The sequence below is a fragment of the Salvelinus fontinalis genome, chromosome 7, assembly GCF_029448725.1.
Source record: "Salvelinus fontinalis isolate EN_2023a chromosome 7, ASM2944872v1, whole genome shotgun sequence".
Classification (NCBI taxonomy): domain Eukaryota; kingdom Metazoa; phylum Chordata; class Actinopteri; order Salmoniformes; family Salmonidae; genus Salvelinus; species Salvelinus fontinalis.
This window is the reverse complement of record NC_074671.1, coordinates 8,128,783-8,151,528: the sequence shown is the minus strand read 5'-3', so window position 1 is coordinate 8,151,528 and position 22,746 is coordinate 8,128,783. Positions and strand designations below refer to the sequence as shown.

Genomic DNA, 22,746 nt, shown 5'->3' with positions numbered 1-22,746 from the left:
CTCTCTCCCTCGCTCTCTCTCTGTCCCTGTCTTTGTCTCTCTCTGTCTCTCTCTCTCTCTCTGTCTCTCTCTGACTCTCTTGCTCTCTCGCTTTCTGTCTCTCTCTCCGTCTCTCTCTGTGTATTCTGATATTCCAGTACAGGCACCTGGTAGTGAGGTTATTCTCCTGTCCTCTCCTGTCCTATATTTTCCTCTCCTCTCCTCTCATCTCCTCTCCTCTCCTCTCCTCTCTTTTCCTCTCCTCTCCTCTCTTTTCCTCTCCTCTCCTCTCTTTTCCTCTCCTCTCCTCTCCTCTCCTTTCCTCTCTTTTCCTCTCCTCTCCTCTCCTCTCATCTCCTTTCCTCTACTTTCCTCTCCTGTCCTCTCCTGTCCTTTTTTTTCCACTCCTGTCCTCTCCTGCTGGTGTTATGGATGATTATTTATTACCCATTGAATGGTGAACATGGCGTAAGAAGCTTCTATCCCTCTCTCTATGTGTGGTGTGTCTCTCTCTCTCCCTCTCTCTCTGTCTCGCTCTCTCTGTCTCCCTCTCTATCTCCCTCTTTCAATCACTCTGGACACGTTCTAACATGGCATCTTTTCTCTTGTCTTGTTGACTTCATTTCCCAGGGTGCCGCAGGGCGGGCTGGTCTTGCAGGAGCCGACGGTTTGCCAGGTTCTCCTGGTACCATGTTGATGCTGCCAGTAAGTACCAGACCAGGAATATTAGGAATTTACATCTAATCCAACATACACTATTATCTACCACTATTTAAATGTATTTGTCACAATTCCAATAGTGGTGATGAAGGAGTCAGGCGCAGAGAGCAGGGTAGTGAGTAGCAAGTGGATTTACTATTCCAAAAAAGATATATAACGAGACGGCTACGCCACACATCCAAGGGCGCGTCAAGTACAGTCCAAACAGGACAACATCCACAGGGAACAGACACCACAAGAAAAATACGACACCACAAACAGAAAAACAAACTACAAAACAATAAACGATGTGAACAGCCTGAACTTGAGAACATATAAAAATGAACGCACGAACAGGAAGGAACAAACGAACGAACGAACGAACGAAACAAAACAGTACCGTGTGGCGAACAAACACAGACACAGCAACAATTACCCACAAACAAACAGTACGAACAGCCTATCTTAATATGGTTCTCAATCAGAGGAAATGTAAAACACCTGCCCCTGATTGAGAACCATATCAGGCTAATACAATGAACCCAACATAGAAACACTGTCACGATCGTGTGGGAGTGAAACGGACCAAAACGCAGCATGTGGAAAATAAGCCATCTTCTTTTATTATAGACGAAGGCAAAACGAAACAAAACACTTACAAACTATCAAAACAACAAACGACCGTGAAGCTATAAACGTAGTGCACACACACAGGCTACAAACGTTCACCATAGACAATTCCCCACAACAAACTAAAGCCTATGGCTACCTTAAATATGGCTCCCAATCAGAGACAACAGAAACCAGCTGTCTCTAATTGGGAACCCATTCAGGCAACCATAGACTTTCCTAGACAACTACACACAACATAGATACAGCTAGACAACTATACTAAACATAAACCCAACTACTCTAAATAAACCCCCTAAACCTTACAATCACCCTGGACACTACAAAACCCACATAAATACCCATGTCACACCCTGACCTAACTAAAATAATAAAGAAAACAAAGAATACTAAGGCCAGGGCGTGACAAACACATAACATAGAATGCCCACCCAGCTCACGTCCTGACCAACTAAACAAGGCTAAACAAAGGAAATAAGGTCAGGAACGTGACAGTATTGGTCAATCAATTTTCTGACAACTGCTGATGTAAAAATGTATACATTAACTGATTGATCATCTTGATCCATATATTTGATTGATATTTAGATGTTCATTGTGCACAGCATGGTTGTGATTTTTCTTTTGTAACGTCTGTGTTCCTCTGTGTGTGTCTCTGTGTTCCTCTGTGTTCCTTTGTGTTCCTTTGTGTTCCTCTGTGTTCCTCTGTGTTCCTCTGTGTTCCCCTTTGTGTCTCTGTGTTCCTTTGTGTTCCTTTGTGTTTCTCTGTGTTCCTCTGTGTTCCTTTGTGTTCCTCTGTGTTCCTCTGTGTTTCTCTGTGTGTCTCTGTGTGTCTCTGTGTGTCTCTGTGTTCCTCTGTGTTCCTCTGTGTTCCTCTGTGTGTCTCTGTGTGTCTCTGTGTTCCTCTGTGTTCCTCTGTGTGTTTCTGTGTTCCTCTGTGTGTCTCCGTGTTCCTCCGTGTTCCTCTGTGTTCCTCTGTGTTCCTCTGTGTTCCTCTGTGTGTCTCTGTGTATCTCTGTGTTCCCCTGTGTTCCTTTGTGTTCCCCTGTGTTCCTCTGTGTTCCTCTGTGTTCCTCTGTGTGTCTCTGTGTGTCTCTGTGTTCCCCTGTGTTCCTCTGTGTTCCCCTGTGTTCCTTTGTGTTCCCCTGTGTTCCTCTGTGTTCCCCTGTGTTCCTTTGTGTTCCCCTGTGTTCCTCTGTGTTCCCCTGTGTTCCTCTGTGTTCCCCTGTGTTCCTTTGTGTTCCCCTGTGTTCCTTTGTGTTCCCCTGTGTTCCTCTGTGTTCCCCTGTGTTCCTTTGTGTTCCCCTGTGTTCCTCTGTGTTCCTTTGTGTTCCCCTGTGTTCCTTTGTGTTCCCCTGTGTTCCCCTGTGTTCCTTTGTGTTCCCCTGTGTTCCTCTGTGTTCCCCTGTGTTCCTTTGTGTTCCCCTGTGTTCCTCTGTGTTCCTCTGTGTTCCTCTCTGTGTCTCCCCTAGAGTTCCTGTGTGTTCCTCTGTGTTCCTTTGTGTTCCCCTGTGTGTCTATGTGTGTTCCTCTGTGTTCCTCTGTGTTCCTCTGTGTGTCTCTGTGTGTCTCTGTGTTCCTCTGTGTGTCTCTGTGTTCCTCTGTGTTCCTCTGTGTGTCTCTGTGTGTCTCTGTGTTCCTCTGTGTTCCTCTGTGTTCCTCTGTGTGTCTCTGTGTGTCTCTGTGTTCCTCTGTGTTCCTCTGTGTTCCTCTGTGTTCCTCTGTGTGTCTCTGTGTGTCTCTGTGTTCCTCTGTGTTCCTCTGTGTGTCTCTGTGTGTCTCTGTGTTCCTCTGTGTGTCTCTGTGTGTCTCTGTGTTCCTCTGTGTTCCTCTGTGTGTCTCTGTGTGTCTCTGTGTGTCGCTGTGTTCCTCTGTGTTCCTCTGTGTTCCTCTGTGTGTCTCTGTGTTCCTCTGTGTGTCTCTGTGTGTCTCTGTGTTCCTCTGTGTTCCTCTGTGTGTTTCTGTGTTCCTCTGTGTTCCTCTGTGGTCCTCTGTGTGTTTCTGTGTGTCTCCGTGTTCCTCTGTGTGTCTCCGTGTTCCTCTGCGTTCCTCTGTGTTCCTCTGTGTTCCTCTGTGTGTTTCTGTGTTCCTCTGTGTTCCTCTGTGTTCCTCTGTGTGTTTCTGTGTGTCTCCGTGTTCCTCTGCGTTCCTCTGTGTTCCTCTGTGTGTCTCTGTGTTCCTCTGTGTTCCTCTGTGTGTCTCTGTGTGTCTATGTGTGTCTATGTGTGTCTCTGTGTGTCTCTGTGTTCCTCTGTGTTTGTCTGTGTGTCTCTGTGTGTCTCCGTGTTCCACTGTGTTCCTCTGTGTGACAGTTCCGTTTCGGAGGGGATGGAGAGAAGGGTCCTGTGGTGTCTGCTCAAGAGGCCCAGGCACAGGCTATTCTCTCCCAGGCCAGAGTGAGTACGCCATGACCACACCAGGGCTGTAGCAGGCCGAAGAGGGCCAAACACCATAGCTGTAATGGGCCGAAGGGGGCTAAAACCAGAGCTGTAGCAGGCCGAAGAGGGCCAAACACCAGGGCTGTAACGGGCCGAAGAGGGCCACACACCAGAGCTGAAGCAGGGTCCAGTGTAGCCTTTGGGCATCTCGCTCTTTATTTATTAACCTCTAATTCCTCCCAAACCCGGATCCGGGAGCACCCCCATCAGTAAAAAAGCTGACTAGCATAGCCTAGCATAGCATCACAAGTAAATACTAGCATCTAAATATCATTAAATCACAAGTCCAAGACACCAGATGAAAGATACACATCTTGTGAATCCAGCCATCATTTCTGATTTTTAAAATGTTTTACAGGGAAGACACAATATGTAAATCTATTAGCTAACCACGTTAGCATAAGACACCACTTTTTTTACTCCACCAGTTTTTTACTCCATCAGTAGCTATCACAAATTCCAAATAAACCAAATAAAGAAATAAATAGACCAAATAAAGAAATAAATAGCCACTAACCAAGAAAAAACTTCATCAGATGACAGTCTGATAACATATTTATTGTATAGCATATGTTTTGTTAGAAAAATTTGCATATTTCAGGTATAAATCATAGTTTACCATTGCAGCCACCATCACAACTCTCACCAAAGCGACTAGAATAACTACAGAGAGCAACGTGTATATTACCTAATTAAAACATTTCTTAAAAATACACAGCGTACAGCAAATGAAAGACGCAGATCTTGTGAATCCAGACAATATTTCAGATTTTCTAAGTGTTTTACAGCGAAAACACAATATAGCGTTATATTACCTTACCACAATAGCAAACATCACAACAGCATTGATTCAAGCCAAACATAGCGATAACGTATATACCACCAAAATATATTAATTTTTTCACTAACCTTCTCAGAATTCTTCAAATGACAGTCCTATAAGATCATATTACACAATGCATAAAGAGTTTGTTCGAAAATGTGCAAATTTAGCGGCACAAATCGTGGTTATACAATGTGATTAGTGGCCAAAACTTCAAGCAATCTGTCCGGCGCCATCTTGGAGAGGCACCTAATCTAATCGAAAACTATTCATAAACTTGACAAAAAAATACAGATTGGACAGCAAATGAAAGATAAATTAGTTCTTAATGCAATCGCTGTGTTAGATTTTTTAAATTACCGTTACTGCGCAATACAGCGTGCGCTAAAGCAAGACCGCACCATAATTCAACAATCATCTTTTGGTTGAAAGATGTCCTCTTGTCCTGTCGAAATAGCCGCTAACGTTAGCCACCCACTGGAGAGGTGTCCAACTCGTGAAAGCGCATGACAATGAAATCCCAGAAAATCGCAATAAACTGATCTAAACTGCTATAAGTCGGTTTAAATTAACTACCTTATGATGTCTTTAACAACTATAACGAATAAAAACATGACCGGAGATATAGAACTGCTAAAACGAAAGCTTTGCAGGACGGAATTGTGATGTCCCTCTTGCGCCAGGCGCCCAGTTGAAAAGAACGGTACTTCCGTTCCACGGTCTTATATAGGGCCCCAGATTGCGCAATCCACTCCATTCAAATTCTCCCCGCTTACTGACATCTAGAGGAAGACGTATGCAGTGCATGTAGCCCGATGGCTTACATGGGGACTTATAAACTGACCTCAGAACAGGGACCTCGATTTCTGAAATCTCACTCCCTGACAGGAAAAGTGCTGCAGAATGAGTTCTGTTTCACTCAGAGAAATAATTCAAACGGTTTTAGAAACTAGAGAGTGTTTTCTATCCAATAGTAATAATAATATGCATATTGTACGAGCAAGAATTGAGTACGAGGCAGTTTAATTTGGGAACGAATTTATATAAAGTCGAAATGGCGCCCCCCTAGTGTCAAGTTAAGAAGAGAAACCCATTGGTGTTTCAGCCTTCTTGGCCTTCATTAGTATATCCTTCCTCCCAGCTGTAGTTTAGGGGGAGTTGTGGGGGAGGGGGGGGGGAGGGGGGAGGGGGGGGGAGGGGGGGGGGGGGGGGTATTACAACATTACAGGCCTTTTAGGTGGGATGCAGGGTGATGGCAGGAGGTGTAGTGGGGCTGAGAGGTTCAACCTGGCCTTGTACAACACTACAAGGAGAGGCCCTGAGATATGTGCTGAACAGGCTACAGGCAGAAACACAGCGTGTTTGGGACAGATGCAGGAGGCAAGAGGCAGTTAAACCACACTACAGGGGTTCATCAGCACAGCAGATGAACTGGTGTCTGAGGAAAGACAGAGAGAGAAGAAAACGATGGGGTGAATGAGTGTAGGCCACTGTGTCGTAATGTTTCACAAACCCATGACATCACAGAAAAAGTAGGAGCAAACTGTCTTAGGTATGAGGTAGTGTCTGAGTGAGGAATAGGATGGTAGGGTGTGAGGTAGGATGTAGTGTCTGAGGTATGAGGTAGGGTGTGAGGTATGAGGTAGTGTCTGAGTGAGGAATAGGATGGTAGGGTCTGAGGTATGAGGTAGTGTCCGACAGAGGAATAGGATGGTAGGGTGTGTGGTATAAGGTAGTGTCCGACAGAGGAATAGGATGGTGGGGTGTGCGGTATGAGGTAGTGTCTGAGTGAGGAATAGGATGGTGGGGTGTGCGGTATGAGGTAGTGTCTGAGTGAGGAATAGGATGGTAGGGTGTGAGGTATGAGGTAGTGTCTGAGTGAGGAATAGGATGGTAGGGTGTGAGGTATGAGGTAGTGTCTGAGTGAGGAATAGGATGGTAGGGTGTGAGGTATGAGGTAGTGTCTGAGTGAGGAATAGGATGGTAGGGTGTGAGGTATGAGGTAGTGCCTGAGTGAGGAATAGGATGGTAGGGTGTGTGGTATAAGGTAGTGTCTGAGTGAGGAATAGGATGGTAGGGTGTGGGGTATGAGGTAGTGTCTGAGTGAGGAATAGGATGGTAGGGTGTGAGGTATGAGGTAGTGTCTGAGTGAGGAATAGGATGGTAGGGTGTGAGGTATGAGGTAGTGTCCGACAGAGGAATAGGATGGTAGGGTGTGAGGTATGAGGTAGTGTCCGACAGAGGAATAGGATGGTAGGGTGTGAGGTATGAGGTAGTGTCTGAGTGAGGAATAGGATGGTAGGGTGTGAGGTATGAGGTAGTGTCTGAGTGAGGAATAGGATGGTAGCGTGTGAGGTATGAGGTAGTGTCTGAGGTATGAGGTAGTGTCTGAGTGAGGAATAGGATGGTAGGGTGTGAGGTATGAGGTAGTGTCTGAGTGAGGAATAGGATGGTAGGGTGTGAGGTATGAGGTAGTGTCTGAGTGAGGAATAGGATGGTAGGGTGTGTGGTATAAGGTAGTGTCTGAGTGAGGAATAGGATGGTAGCGTGTGAGGTATGAGGTAGTGTCTGAGGTATGAGGTAGTGTCCGACAGAGGAATAGGATGGTAGGGTGTGTGGTATAAGGTAGTGTCTGAGGTATGAGGTAGTGCCTGAGGTATGAGGTAGGGTGTGAGGTATGAGGTAGTGTCTGAGTGAGGAATAGGATGGTAGGGTGTGAGGTACTGGGACATATGGAGGGTGTTCATCTGTCTCCTTCTGACTGGTGATTTGTCATCCCTTCCCCCCTCCAACCCCTCCCTCCCCCTCCATCCTCCCTCCCTTCCTCACTCCATCCCCCCCTCCCCTCCTCCCCTCTCCCTCCCCCTCCAATACCCTCCACCCCCTCCCTCCCCTCCCTCCCCCTCCATCCCCTTCCATCTACCCCACAGCTCGCCATGAGAGGTCCCTCAGGTCCAATGGGTCTCACAGGAAGATCTGGTCCCGTGGTGAGTTTTATTCCCCCCTCTGATAACACACACAGACATACACATCCCTCTTACCAAGTCTCTCCGTGGAAGGTGAACACAGGTCATTGACTGCCCTGTCAGATACCTACAATGGATTGTGTCTCTATCTTTCTCTCAGGGTGTTCCTGGTTCTTCTGGTCTTAAAGGTGATGCCGGAGACCCTGGTCCTCAGGTGAGAGGTTCAACATATAGCTGGAGACTACTAAACCCACTCATAATCATACTCTGCACTTATCTTAGACAGTTACTGTACCTCTACCTCACTGCAGTTACCTGTATCTAACTACAGTTACCTGTATCTAACTACAGTTACCTATACCTCACTACAGTTACCTATACCTCACTACAGTTATCTATACCTCACCTACAGTTACCTATACCTCACCTACAGTTACCTATACCTCACTACAGTTACCTATACCTCACTACAGTTACCTATACCTCACTACAGTTACCTATATCTAACTACAGTTACCTATACCTCACTACAGTTACCTATACCTCACTACAGTTACCTATACCTCACCTACAGTTACCTGTATCTAACTACAGTTACCTATACCTCACTACAGTTACCTGTATCTAACTACAGTTACCTATACCTCACTACAGTTACCTATATCTAACTACAGTTACCTGTATCTAACTACAGTTATCTATACCTCACCTACAGTTACCTATACCTCACTACAGTTACCCATACCTCACCTACAGTTACCTATACCTCACCTACAGTTATCTATACCTCACCTACAGTTACCTATACCTCACTACAGTTACCTATACCTCACCTACAGTTACCTATACCTCACCTACAGTTAGCTGTACCTCACCTACAGTTACCTATACCTCAGTACAGTTACCCATACCTCACCTACAGTTACCTATACCTCACCTACAGTTACCTACAGCTATACCTATTCAGTTAATGTTCCCTAGCTGACTATAAACTGACCATCATTACGTGCTCTTCACAGGGCTCCAGGGGAGTCCAAGGGTCTGCAGGACAAATAGGCAAATCTGGCAAGAGGGTAAGTGGACCGATTGGACTTCATCCAGTGTGTGTGTGTGTGTGTGTGTGTGTGTGTGTGTGTGTGTGTGTGTGTGTGTGTGTGTGTGTGTGTGTGTGTGTGTGTGTGTGTGCAGTGTACGATCTGAACGGTTTATCATAATCAAACAAACATTTCCCTTAATGCTCTAAAATCCAGTTAAAAACGTACAACCTGGCAGTGGATGACGTAAATGGCTGTAATTGCATTTCCAGGTAGATGCCATTGCCTGATTGGTCTTGAGGATTCCATGTTTAACCTCTCTCTCTCTCTCTCTCTCTCTCTCGCTCTCTCTCTCGCTCTCTCTCTCGCTCTCTCTCTCGCTCTCGCTCTCTCTCTCAGGGTCGTGGTGGAGCCGGGGGCGCCCGAGGAATGCCTGGAGAGTCAGGGTCTAAGGTACACGATGTCTCTGTTCACTAGTCACTTTACTCAGAGAATTAACACCACACGATGTCTCTGTTTGTTACGTGTGACTGCTCTGTGTTGGTCACTACTACTGTGTTGTAAACGTATACACGATGTCTCTGTTTGTTACGTTTGACTGTTTTGTGTTGGTCACTACTACTGTGTTGTAAACGTATACACGATGTCTCTGTTTGTTACGTTTGACTGTTCTGTGTTGGTCACTACTACTGTATTGTAAACGTATACATGATGTCTCTGTTTGTTACGTTTGACTGTTCTGTGTTGGTCACTACTACTGTATTGTAAACGTATACATGATGTCTCTGTTTGTTACGTTTGACTGTTCTGTGTTGGTCACTACTACTGTATTGTAAACGTATACATGATGTCTCTGTTTGTTACGTTTGACTGTTCTGTGTTGGTCACTACTACTGTGTTGTAAACATATACCTGATGATGTCTGTGTTGTCTGGGGAATCTGTGGTCATTGTCACATTGTGTTTGTCTACAGGGAGACGGAGGCTTCGATGGCCTACCCGGCCTACCTGGTAACAAGGGTCACAGGGTGAGCACAGTAACATCACTGCATGTATCAAGAACTCGCATGTTTACCGCTCCCTAAATGAGAAGGCCGTAGGCTATTCTGAAAGGAATGGTTGAGAGCCTTCATCCTATCTCAAGGAAGTGACCGGTGAAGCGTATATGAAATGATTAGGAACTCCATGTGACCGACCGGCTCGATTCGGTCTTATGTAGAAAAATGTGAAAACTTATGTTGGATAAAAGTAGAGACTCAGAGCTAGAAAATGGTAAATCATAGACTACATTTGAGGAACAATGGGAAAGTAATTGTGCTTTGAAAGTTGATACACTTGTGAACTCACTTTTGAGAAAATGGTTCTTTGTTTACACCCATTCATCATTGTTCACACCTTCTTAAGCCTTGTCCCATGTACAGTACTAAACAACCAAAGATTTCAAGACTAAAGGCTGGTCTATACTACGGTGTGTTTCGTAAATTCAGTCTGGAATTCCATAGTGCGCTCAGAGTATGCCCTCGGGGTTGGTAAACTCAGAGAGTTGTCAGATTGTCCGGTTCGTAAATTTAGAGCGTTTCACTCACAGAGCGTTCAGAGAGCACACTGGATGCTCTGGAGGAGGAGTGGGGTTGATCCGAATGCTCTGACTTAACAACAGCAGTCAAGCACCCAAGCTAACTGGCTAATGTAACCTAGCTTGCTAGCTACTTCCAGACACAAATGAGAGAACAGCTCACTCTGACCATTTTACTTGCCTTAGAAGAGCTGGTTAGGCAGTTTTTATGTTATCCAGAGTGTTGGTGATTGTAACTGTGCTGCTGGCACCAATTTATTAAGCTTTTTTGCCAATGTTTACTGACACAGGCCATATTCAATGTGTGTTTAGCGTTAGTGAATTCATCAGTTATTCTGTGCTCTGGCACACACAGACTGAGAGTGCTCTGAAATCAGAGTAGATAGCCAGAGTGAATTTACCAAGTACGTCTATTGACAGTTGACGCTGTGACATCATTAACATCCGATTGAAATGGTTACCTGCATAGTGGAGTCTTTTGTTTAGACATTTATCTAGCTAGCTAAACAATTAACCATAACCCCAACTCAAAACCTTACTACCCGGCATGAATCTGCAGGTGGCTAACCAACCAGGTTTAATGTTAGCTAGCTAGCTAGCTAGCGATGCAAATGGCTCTGAAATACAAATAATATTACTACACTGATCATACACGTGATGTTAGCTAGCGAGCCAGCCAGCTAATGTTAGGTAGATAACTAACAGTATGCTTTAGCTTGAAATGAAAACAACTTTCTGACTAAATTAGAAACGTGTAATATCTGAAACTTTTTCTAGCTACACTCTCTTACCTGTATACATGGATGGACACTTCTCCCTCTCTGTCACGGTTGCCATGGTTGCCCTTAGTTTGAAGATGTAATCCGGAGACAGGTATTTTATACAATAGCCTTCTGTGTGTTCTCTTTTCGATTCCTTCTGCATATTTGCAATCAAACGCCACAATTATCTCCATCTCCTTCTCGCTATCATTCTCTAATTCCGCTGATTTCAAACCTCGGTCCTCCAGGAAGTGGAGAGCAACACTGATGCAATTCTACTACTTGATATCTTTTTAAAAAGGCAGTGTTAGAAAGGATTAAATATACATACTGACCAGCTCATATTATAGACAGAAGCATGCTACATGACAGACCAATCCTAACTCATCTCTCGCGGCATGTCCAGCCCACTCATTATCTCAACCAATCATGGCTAGCGGGAAGGTTCCTCACTTTTTCCATGGCTAAACCAACTAGGCTCCTAATTTAACAATTGTATTCATATTTACAGATGGCAGTTTGTTATTAAAGCACATGAAAGTTCACATGTTCCAGAAGACATTTAAAATAATAGTTTAGGTTTAAACGTTTCTCCTGTGAAGTAGTGAAGTGTGACATACGCCTAGTTTCCTGAAACGAGTCACATGTTCATGTTCTCTACCTCTACAAAACAATGACCTCCAGTTTTGAAATGAAGTCCCCTTCACCCTCAACCCCTCAAAGCCTTGCACCAATAAATAGTGAAAGGGAGAGAATATGAGTCCTAATGTGGCCTGCAGCAGGTTCCCCAAAACACTGGTATTTTCTGTCTAATACTCCCACTCATTCCAGAGGATCAGAAGTGAATTACAGGCAGATTTAGTGCAGCAGGTGATCCATACTGGAGGAATCCATCCTGTTGAACAATAGACTAGTGTTGGTCTGAGAAACAGGACTTGGAAGTTCATAGGCTTATGGGTGAAATACTGTTGGCCCCGTTTGATAAGACCAAATTGGCTAAAAACAAAATGCCACAACTTTTAGGGTTGGGGTGGGGGGGGGGGGTTATAAAATGTCTGACACTTCTGGCTACATAAGCTTGTTGTTCTGATTAATCTCGTGATTTTCTTTGGGTGCAACATTATACAATCAGCTAAGTGTTTAATTCTGAAATGAAATGCGGAGCTAATATTATTAATTAATATTATTGTAAAAACTAATTTGAATGGCTTTGAAGTGGTCATTTTAAAATAAATGAGCAAAGTCATTTTTTGTTCAGATTTACAGTTGGACCAATAGTTTGGCCAAATTGATCCTCTGATAACAATCTCTTCCACAGAGTGGTCACCAGACGCGTAGCCAAGCAACATGTTGAAGAGCACGATCATGACACAAGCTCCAGTCCCAGTCCTTTGCTGTGCCATCTGCTCTAAACACCCTCAAAAGAGACACACCAGGCGCTGTCAGGCTAAATTAGGAGTTTAGGCGACAGAGACAGATAGAGAGACAGATAGAGAGACAGATAGAGAGAAAGACAGAGAGAGAGACAGAGAGAGACAGAGAGAGACACAGAAAGAGAGAGAGAGAGAAGGGCAGAGAGAGAGAGGGAGAGAGAAGGGGCAGAGAGAGAGAAAGGGAATGGGCAGACAGAGGGAGAGAGAAGGGGCAGAGAGAGGGAGAACCAGATAGAAGGGGTAGAGCGAGAGAGAAAGGGGCAGAGTGGGCACAGCCAGCACAGCCAGTCAGCCAGTCAGCCAGTCAGCCAGCACAGCCAGTCAGCCAGAGTTAGCCAGTCAGCCAGCCAGGCTGCTGTAAGAGTCTGTAACTACACAGCTGGCCTCGCCCAGTCCTCTATGTGATAATAACACACAATTCTCTCTCTCTCTCTCTCTCTCTCTCTCTCTCACTCTCTCACTCTCTCACCCTCTCACCCTCTCACCCTCTCACCCTCTCACCCTCTCACCCTCTCACCCTCTCACCCTCTCACCCTCTCACTCTCTCACTCACTCACTCACTCACTCACTCACTCACTCTCTCTCTCTCCCCATCGCTCTCACTCTCTCTCTCTCTCTCTCCCCATCGCTCTCACTCTCTCTCTCTCTCTCCCCATCGCTCTCACTCTCTCTCTCTCTCTCACTCTCTTCTCTCCCCATCGCTCTCTCTTTCGCTCTCTCCCTTTCTCTGTCCCCCATCACTCTCTCTCTCTCTCTCTCTACAGGGGGAGACAGGATCAATTGGACCTCCTGGAGCCCCTGGAGAGGACGGACAAAGAGTGAGTATCCTACCGTCCCTTCCCTCATCATTCTCTCATATAACTCATCCATTTCCATCTATCCATTTGTACTTCTGTAAACTGACAGTTCTTCTCTGTGCAGGGCGAGGATGGAGAAATCGGGCCAAGGGGATTGGCGGGAGAGAGCGTAAGAGAGTGTCCACTGAATCGCTGTTAGGTTTGATAAATAGGACCCTAAAGTATTTATCAAGTAGTATCAGTATAACTTCATAACAGCGTTGGAGGAACACAAGTATTCAGCCACCCTGTTATGACATACTATCTCCCTGGGTTGACAACACGACTTCTTCTGTATCTAGGCAACTAACCCTAACCCACTATCTCCCTGGGTTGACAGCACGTCTACTTCTGTATCTAGGCAACTAACCCTAACCCTAACCCACTATCTCCCTGGGTTGACAACATGTCTACTTCTGTATCTAGGCAACTAACCCTAACCCACTATCTCCCTGGGTTGACAGCACGTCTACTTCTGTATCTAGGCAACTAACCCTAACCCTAACCCACTATCTCCCTGGGTTGACAACATGTCTACTTCTGTATCTAGGCAACTAACCCTAACCCACTATCTCCCTGGGTTGACAGCACGTCTACTTCTGTATCTAGGCAACTAACCCTAACCCTAACCCACTATCTCCCTGGGTTGACAACATGTCTACTTCTGTATCTAGGCAACTAACCCTAACCCACTATCTCCCTGCGTTGACAACACGTCTACTTCTGTATCTAGGCAACTAACCCTAACCCACTATCTCCCTGGGTTGACAACACGACTACTTCTGTATCTAGGCAACTAACCCTAACCCACTATCTCCCTGGGTTGACAACACGTCTACTTCTGTATCTAGGCAACTAACCCTAACCCACTATCTCCCTGGGTTGACAGCACGTCTACTTCTGTATCTAGGCAACTAACCCTAACCCTAACCCACTATCTCCCTGGGTTGACAACACGTCTACTTCTGTATCTAGGCAACTAACCCTAACCCACTATCTCCCTGGGTTGACAACACGTCTACTTCTGTATCTAGGCAACTAACCCTAACCCACTATCTCCCTGCGTTGACAACACGTCTACTTCTGTATCTAGGCAACTAACCCTAACCCACTATCTCCCTGGGTTGACAACACGTCTACTTCTGTATCTAGGCAACTAACCCTAACCCACTATCTCCCTGGGTTGACAACACAACTACTTCTGTATCAGTCAGTTAAAGGGCTAGTCTTACCCACATTACCAAATTACATTTAAGGTTTCTCTACCCTTACAAGCAGTCTTTGGACAAGGTATAACAGGAATTGAAAATAGTCTGGGTAGCCATTTTATTAGCTGTTCGGGAGTCTTGTGGCTTGGGGGGGTAGAAGCTGTTTAGAAGCCTCTTGGACCTAGACTTGGCAAGCGGTACCGGAGCGCCAAGTCTAGGTCCAAGAGGCTTCTAAACAGCTTCTACCCCCCCAAGCCACAAGACTCCCGAACAGCTAATAAAATGGCTACCCAGACTAATTGCTTTGTCGTCGTCGCCCCCCCCCCCCCCCCCCCCCCCCCCTTCTACGCTGCTGCTACTCTCTGTTATTATCTGTGCACAAGTCACTTTAATAAATCGACTCATCTGTATATATTACCTCAACTAACCGGTGCCTCCGCACATTGACTCTGTACCGTTACCCCCTGTATATAGTCTCCACATTGACTATGTACCGTTACCCCCTGGATGTAGTCTCCACATTGACTCTGTACCGTTACCCCCTGTATATAGTCTCCACATTGACTCTGTACCGTTACCCCCTGTATATAGTCTCCACATTGACTCTGTACCGTTACCCCCTGTATATAGTCTCCACATTGACTCTGTACCGTTACCCCCTGTATATAGTCTCCACATTGACTCTGTACCGGTACCCCCTGTATATAGTCTCCACATTGACTCTGTACCGGTACCCCCTGTATATAGTCTCCACATTGACTCTGTACCGTTACCCCCTGTATATAGTCTCCACATGGATTCTGTACCGTTACCCCCTGTATATAATCTCCACATTGATTCTGTACCGTTACCCCCTGTATATAGTCTCCACATTGACTCTGTACCGTTACCCCCTGTATATAGTCTCCACATTGACTCTGTACCGGTACCCCCCTGTATATAGCCTCGCTATTGTTATTTTACTGCTGCTCTTTAATTATTTGTCATTCTTATCTCTTACTTTTTGACGGGGTGTTTTCTTAAAACGGCATTGTTGGTTAGGGGCTTGTAACTAAACATTTCACCGTAAGGTCCACTGTAAGGGCTTGTAAGTAAACATTTTACTGTAAGGTCCACTGTAAGGGCTTGTAAGTAAACATTTCACTGTAAGGTCCACTGTAAGGGCTTGTAAGTAAACATTTCACTGTAAGGTCCACTGTAAGGTCCACTGTAAGGGCTTGTAAGTAAACTTTTCACTGTAAGGTCCACTGTAAGGTCCACTATAAGGGCGTGTAAGTAAACATTTCACTGTAAGGTCCACTGTAAGGTCCACTGTAAGGGCTTGTAAGTAAACATTTCACTGTAAGGGCATGTTGTATTCGGTGCATGTGACAAATACAATTTGATTTGATTTGATCTATGTATTGGTTTAGCGTTTGTGGCACAAATCCCATTCAAGTCATGGTACCGATATTTGCATTTTTGGTGCCATCATGTTCAAGTTATCTATACGTGACTTTGTTGAGCTTCACAATGTGCAAATTAGGTACGATACGGGAGGTAAGGGAATAAATAGGCCATAGTGCCGAAATATTTACAATTTAGCTATTAAACACTGGAGTGATAGATGTGCAGAAGATGAATGTGCAAGTAGAGATACTGGGATGCAAAGGAGAAGAAACAAAATAACAATATGGGGATGAGGTAGTTGGATTGGCTATTTACAAGATGGGCTATGTACAGGTGATCTATGAGCTGCTCTGACAGCTGGTGCTTAAAGTTAGAGGGAGATATGAGTCTCCAGCTTCAGTGATTTTTGCAAACCATGACTTGAATTGGATTTGTGCCACTGCTAAAACTTTAGCATTGGAATCTGTGCCAGGGAAACTAAACCAATGCATAGATTGCTGTCCTACCTTGTCCATAGACTGCTTACAGGGTAAGGAAACCGATATGTAATTTTGTAATTTGGGTGAACTATACATTTAATGTATTGTTCATGTTAGTCCACAGGGGGGCAGCATTTCTTAACTGGGCTTTTGTTCTACAGATTACTCCATCATTGTTTTCTGTGATCCTCTCTCTCTCTCTCGCTCTCGCTCTCGCTCTCGCTCTCGCTCTCGCTCTCGCTCTCTCTTTTTTTTTTTTCAGGGTCCTAGAGGTCTGCTTGGGCCAAACGGTCCACCTGGGCCCACTGGACAGCCTGTATGTAGTACTTCACACACAATTCATTCCTACTCATCTGACTAGTTGTGTTTCCTTCTTGTACATGTTAGTCATTTAGCAGACACTCTTATCCAGAGCGACTTACAGTCAGTACATTCATCTTCAGATAGCTAGGTGGGACAACCACATATCACTGTCATAGTCAGTACATTCATCTACAGATAGATTATATGGTACCTCCTGTAAAATATTCATCACTATGGTATCCTCCTGTATAATATGTATCACTATGGTACCTCCTGTATTATATTCATCACTATGGTACCTCCTGTATAATATTCATCACTATGGTATCCTCCTGTATAATATGTATCACTATGGTATCTCCTGTTTAATATTCATCACTATGGTACCTCCTGTTTAATAGTCATCACTATGGTACCTCCTGTATAATATGTATCACTATGGTATCTCCTGTTTAATATTCATCACTATGGTACCTCCTGTTTAATAGTCATCACTATGGTACCTCCTGTATAATATGTATCACTATGGTATCTCCTGTTTAATATTCATCACTATGGTACCTCCTGTTTAATAGTCATCACTATGGTACCTCCTGTATAATATGTATCACTATGGTATCTCCTGTTTAATATAGCCATACATCAATAATTAATTCCTACTCATCTGACTAGCTGTGTTTCCACAGGGTGTAGCTGGAGTGGACGGTCCTCACGGTCCCAAAGGAAACATGGTATGAACACTGTCATCATGTTATCTTACACAGATACACATCTTAAAACACACAATTTGACATGGTTAGTTACAAAACCAGAACTGTTTTATAGTGTTAGTGTAAGACTTACCAAGACTCTGTCTTCAGAGAGGAGGGTAGTCTACATTACCAAGACTCTGTCTCCAGAGAGGAGGGTAGTCTACATTACCAAGACTCTGTCTCCAGAGAGGAGGGTAGTCTACATTACCAAGACTCTGTCTCCAGAGAGGAGGGTAGTCTACATTACCAAGACTCTGTCTCCAGAGAGGAGGGTAGTCTACATTACCAAGACTCTGTCTCTAGAGAGGAGGGTAGTCTACATTACCAAGACTCTATTCGTCTCCAGAGAGGAGGGTAGTGTACATTACCAAGACTCTATTTGTCTCCAGAGAGGAGGGTAGTCTACATTACCAAGACTCTGTCTCCAGAGAGGAGGGTAGTCTACATTACCAAGACTCTGTCTCCAGAGAGGAGGGTAGTCTACATTACCAAGACTCTATTTGTCTTCAGAGAGGAGGGTAGTCTACATTACCAAGACTCTGTCTCCAGAGAGGAGGGTAGTCTACATTACCAAGACTCTGTCTTCAGAGAGGAGGGTAGTCTACATTACCAAGACTCTGTCTCCAGAGAGGAGGGTAGTCTACATTACCAAGACTCTGTCTTCAGAGAGGAGGGTAGTCTACATTACCAAGACTCTGTCTTCAGAGAGGAGGGTAGTCTACATTACCAAGACTCTGTCTCCAGAGAGGAGGGTAGTCTACATTACCAAGACTCTGTCTCCAGAGAGGAGGGTAGTCTACATTACCAAGACTCTGTCTTCAGAGAGGAGGGTAGTCTACATTACCAAGACTCTATTTGTCTCCAGAGAGGAAGGTAGTCTACATTACCAAGACTCTATTTGTCTCCAGAGAGGAGGGTAGTCTACATTACCAAGACTCTGTCTTCAGAGAGGAGGGTAGTCTACATTACCAAAACTCTGTCTCCAGAGAGGAGGGTAGTCTACATTACCAAGACTCTGTCTCCAGAGAGGAGGGTAGTCTACATTACCAAGACTCTGTCTCCAGAGAGGAGGGTAGTCTACATTACCAAGACTCTGTCTCCAGAGAGGAGGGTAGTCTACATTACCAAGACTCTGTCTCTAGAGAGGAGGGTAGTCTACATTACCAAGACTCTATTCGTCTCCAGAGAGGAGGGTAGTGTACATTACCAAGACTCTATTTGTCTCCAGAGAGGAGGGTAGTCTACATTACCAAGACTCTGTCTCCAGAGAGGAGGGTAGTCTACATTACCAAGACTCTGTCTCCAGAGAGGAGGGTAGTCTACATTACCAAGACTCTATTTGTCTTCAGAGAGGAGGGTAGTCTACATTACCAAGACTCTGTCTCCAGAGAGGAGGGTAGTCTACATTACCAAGACTCTGTCTTCAGAGAGGAGGGTAGTCTACATTACCAAGACTCTGTCTCCAGAGAGGAGGGTAGTCTACATTACCAAGACTCTGTCTTCAGAGAGGAGGGTAGTCTACATTACCAAGACTCTGTCTTCAGAGAGGAGGGTAGTCTACATTACCAAGACTCTGTCTCCAGAGAGGAGGGTAGTCTACATTACCAAGACTCTGTCTCCAGAGAGGAGGGTAGTCTACATTACCAAGACTCTGTCTTCAGAGAGGAGGGTAGTCTACATTACCAAGACTCTATTTGTCTCCAGAGAGGAAGGTAGTCTACATTACCAAGACTCTATTTGTCTCCAGAGAGGAGGGTAGTCTACATTACCAAGACTCTGTCTTCAGAGAGGAGGGTAGTCTACATTACCAAGACTCTGTCTCCAGAGAGGAGGGTAGTCTACATTACCAAGACTATATTTGTCTCCAGAGAGGAGGGTAGTCTACATTACCAAGACTCTATTTGTCTCCAGAGAGGAGGGTAGTCTACATTACCAATACTCTATTTGTCTCCAGAGAGGAGGGTAGTCTACATTACCAAGACTCTATTTGTCACCAGAGAGGAGGGTAGTCTACATTACCAAGACTCTATTTGTCTTCAGAGAGGAGGGTAGTCTACATTACCAAGACTATTTGTCTCCAGAGAGGAGGGTAGTCTACATTACCAAGACTCTATTTGTCTCCAGAGAGGAGGGTAGTCTACATTACCAAGACTCTATTTGTCTCCAGAGAGGAGGGTAGTCTACATTACCAAGACTCTATTTGTCTCCAGAGAGGAGGGTAGTCTACATTACCAAGACTCTATTTGTCACCAGAGAGGAGGGTAGTCTACATTACCAAGACTATTTGTCTTCAGAGAGGAGGGCATTCTTCATTACCAATACTCTATTTGTCTCCAGAGAGGAGGGTAGTCTACCTTACCAAGACTCTATTTGTGTAACGGGTGTCAAAATCTTCCTCCTCCTCGAACGAGGAGAAGCGAGACGGATCGGACCAATACGCGGAGTGTTTAGTGTTCATGATGATTTATTATAACAAAACTGAAACTGACTTACAAAACAAATAAACGATTTGCAGAAACCTATACAGTACCGTGTGGTGAAAACACAAACACGGAAACAAACACCCACAAAAACACACGTGAAACCCCGGCTGCCTAAGTATGATTCTCAATCAGGGACAACGATTGACAGCTGCCTCTGATTGAGAATCATACCAGGCCGAACACAAAAATCCCAACATAGAAAATCACACATAGACAAACCCACCCAACTCACGCCCTGACAAACTAAATAAATACAAGACAAAGGAAAACAGGTCAGGAACGTCACAATTTGTCTTCAGAGAGGAGGGTAGTCTACATTACCAAGACTCTATTTGTCTTCAGAGAGGAGGGTAGTCTACATTACCAAGACTCTGTCTTCAGAGAGGAGGGTAGTCTACATTACCAAGACTCTATTTGTCTTCAGAGAGGAGGGTAGTCTACATTACCAAGACTCTATTTGTCTTCAGAGAGGAGGGTAGTCTACATTACCAAGACTCTGTCTTCAGAGAGGAGGGTAGTCTACATTACCAAGACTCTATTTGTCTTTAGAGAGGAAGGCAGTCTACATTACCAAGACTATTTGTCTTCAGAGAGGAGGGTAGTCTACATTACCAAGACTATATTTGTCTCCAGAGAGGAGGGTAGTCTACATTACCAAGACTCTATTTGTCTTCAGAGAGGAGGGTAGTCTACATTACCTAGACTCTATTTGTCTTCAGAGAGGAGGGTAGTCTACATTACCAAGACTCTGTCTTCAGAGAGGAGGGTAGTCTACCACAGGTTATCCTTGTTTAGGATAGGTTCAGCTCTGGAGGTCAAAGATCAAACTGTGTGCTTGTAAGCTCTAGGTGGAGTGACATCATTTATGCTGTAGGTCAGGCCAGAGACGGTAGAGAAAGCAAGACAACCCACTCCCTATTTTTTTTCTGATCGGGGTGGGGCCACTGGGGCGTAGTAGACCAGAGCCAGCTGATGAGAATGCCAGATATTATGGAGGAACAGTCAGCCTGTCAGATATTATGGAGGAACAGTCAGCATGACAGATATTATGGACAAACAGTCAGCATGCCAGATATTACAGAGGAACAGTCAGCATGCCAGATATTACAGAGGAACAGTCAGCATGCCAGATATTACAGAGGAACAGTCAGCATGCCAGATATTACAGAGGAACAGTCAGCATGCCAGATATTATGGAGGAACAGTCAGCATGCCAGATATTATAGAGGAACAGTCAGCATGACAGATATTATAGAGGAACAGTCAGCATGCCAGATATTATGGAGGAACAGTCAGCATGCCAGATGTTATAGAGGAACAGTCAGCAAGACAGATATTATAGAGGAACAGTCAGCATGACAGATATTATAGAGGAACAGTCAGCATGCCAGATAATATGGAGGAACAGTCAGCATGCCAGATATTATGGAGGAACAGTCAGCATGCCAGATATTATGGAGGAACAGTCAGCATGCCAGATGTTATAGAGGAACAGTCAGCATGCCAGATATTATAGAGGAACAGTCAGCATGCCAGATATTATGGAGGAACAGTCAGCATGCCAGATATTATGGAGGAACAGTCAGCATGCCAGATGTTATAGAGGAACAGTCAGCATGCCAGATGATACTACGGAGGAACAGTCAGCATGACAGATATTACGGAGGAACAGTCAGCATGCCAGATATTATGGAGGAACAGTCAGCATGCCAGATATTATGGAGGAACAGTCAGCATGCCAGATATTATGGAGGAACAGTCAGCATGACAGATATTATGGAGGAACAGTCAGCATGCCAGATATTACAGAGGAACAGTCAGCATGCCAGATATTATAGAGGAACAGTCAGCATGCCAGATATTATGGAGGAACAGTCAGCATGCCAGATGTTACAGAGGAACAGTCAGCATGCCAGATATTACAGAGGAACAGTCAGCATGCCAGATATTATGGAGGAACAGTCAGCATGCCAGATATTATGGAGGAACAGTCAGCATGCCAGATATTATAGAGGAACAGTCAGCATGCCAGATATTATGGAGGAACAGTCAGCATGCCAGATATTATGGAGGAACAGTCAGCATGCCAGATATTATGGAGGAACAGTCAGCATGCCAGATATTATGGAGGAACAGTCACTATGCCAGATATTATGGAGGAACAGTCAGCATGCCAGATATTATAGAGGAACAGTCAGCATGCCAGATAATATGGAGGAACAGTCAGCATGACAGATATTATGGAGGAACAGTCAGCATGCCAGATATTATGGAGGAACAGTCAGCATGCCAGATATTATGGAGGAACAGTCAGCATGCCAGATATTATGGAGGAACAGGCAGCATGCCAGATATTACAGAGGAACAGTCAGCATGCCAGATGATACTACAGAGGAACAGTCAGCATGCCAGATATTATGGAGGAACAGTCAGCATGCCAGATGATACTACGGAGGAACAGTCACTATGCCAGATATTATGGAGGAACAGTCAGCATGCCAGATGATATTACAGAGGAACAGTCAGCATGCCAGATATTACAGAGGAACAGTCAGCATGCCAGATGATACTACAGAGGAACAGTCAGCATGCCAGATATTATGGAGGAACAGTCAGCATGCCAGATGATACTACGGAGGAACAGTCACTATGCCAGATATTATGGAGGAACAGTCAGCATGCCAGATGATATTACAGAGGAACAGTCAGCATGCCAGATATTATGGAGGAACAGTCAGCATGCCAGATGATATTACGGAGGAACAGTCAGCATGCCAGATATTATGGAGGAACAGTCAGCATGCCAGATATTATGGAGGAACAGTCAACATGCCAGATATTATGGAGGAACAGTCAGCATGCCAGATATTATGGAGGAACAGTCAGCATGCCAGATATTATGGATGAACAGTCAGCATGCCAGATATTATAGAGGAACAGTCAGCATGCCAGATATTA

The 22,746-nt window shown here is 44.8% G+C and overlaps 1 protein-coding gene across 1 annotated transcript in view; it reads left to right on the top strand.

Moving 5' to 3' along the window:
- LOC129858884 (collagen alpha-1(XI) chain-like) overlaps nucleotides 1-22,746 on the top strand; it is a 269,909-nt gene that overhangs the window by 79,054 nt on the left and 168,109 nt on the right. The window contains 11 exon segments of the mRNA XM_055928121.1: nucleotides 610-684; nucleotides 3,621-3,704; nucleotides 7,500-7,556; nucleotides 7,696-7,749; nucleotides 8,555-8,608; nucleotides 8,969-9,022; nucleotides 9,543-9,596; nucleotides 13,103-13,156; nucleotides 13,260-13,304; nucleotides 16,513-16,566; nucleotides 17,240-17,284. Of these exon segments, the coding sequence (XP_055784096.1) occupies nucleotides 610-684; nucleotides 3,621-3,704; nucleotides 7,500-7,556; nucleotides 7,696-7,749; nucleotides 8,555-8,608; nucleotides 8,969-9,022; nucleotides 9,543-9,596; nucleotides 13,103-13,156; nucleotides 13,260-13,304; nucleotides 16,513-16,566; nucleotides 17,240-17,284 (630 nt within the window).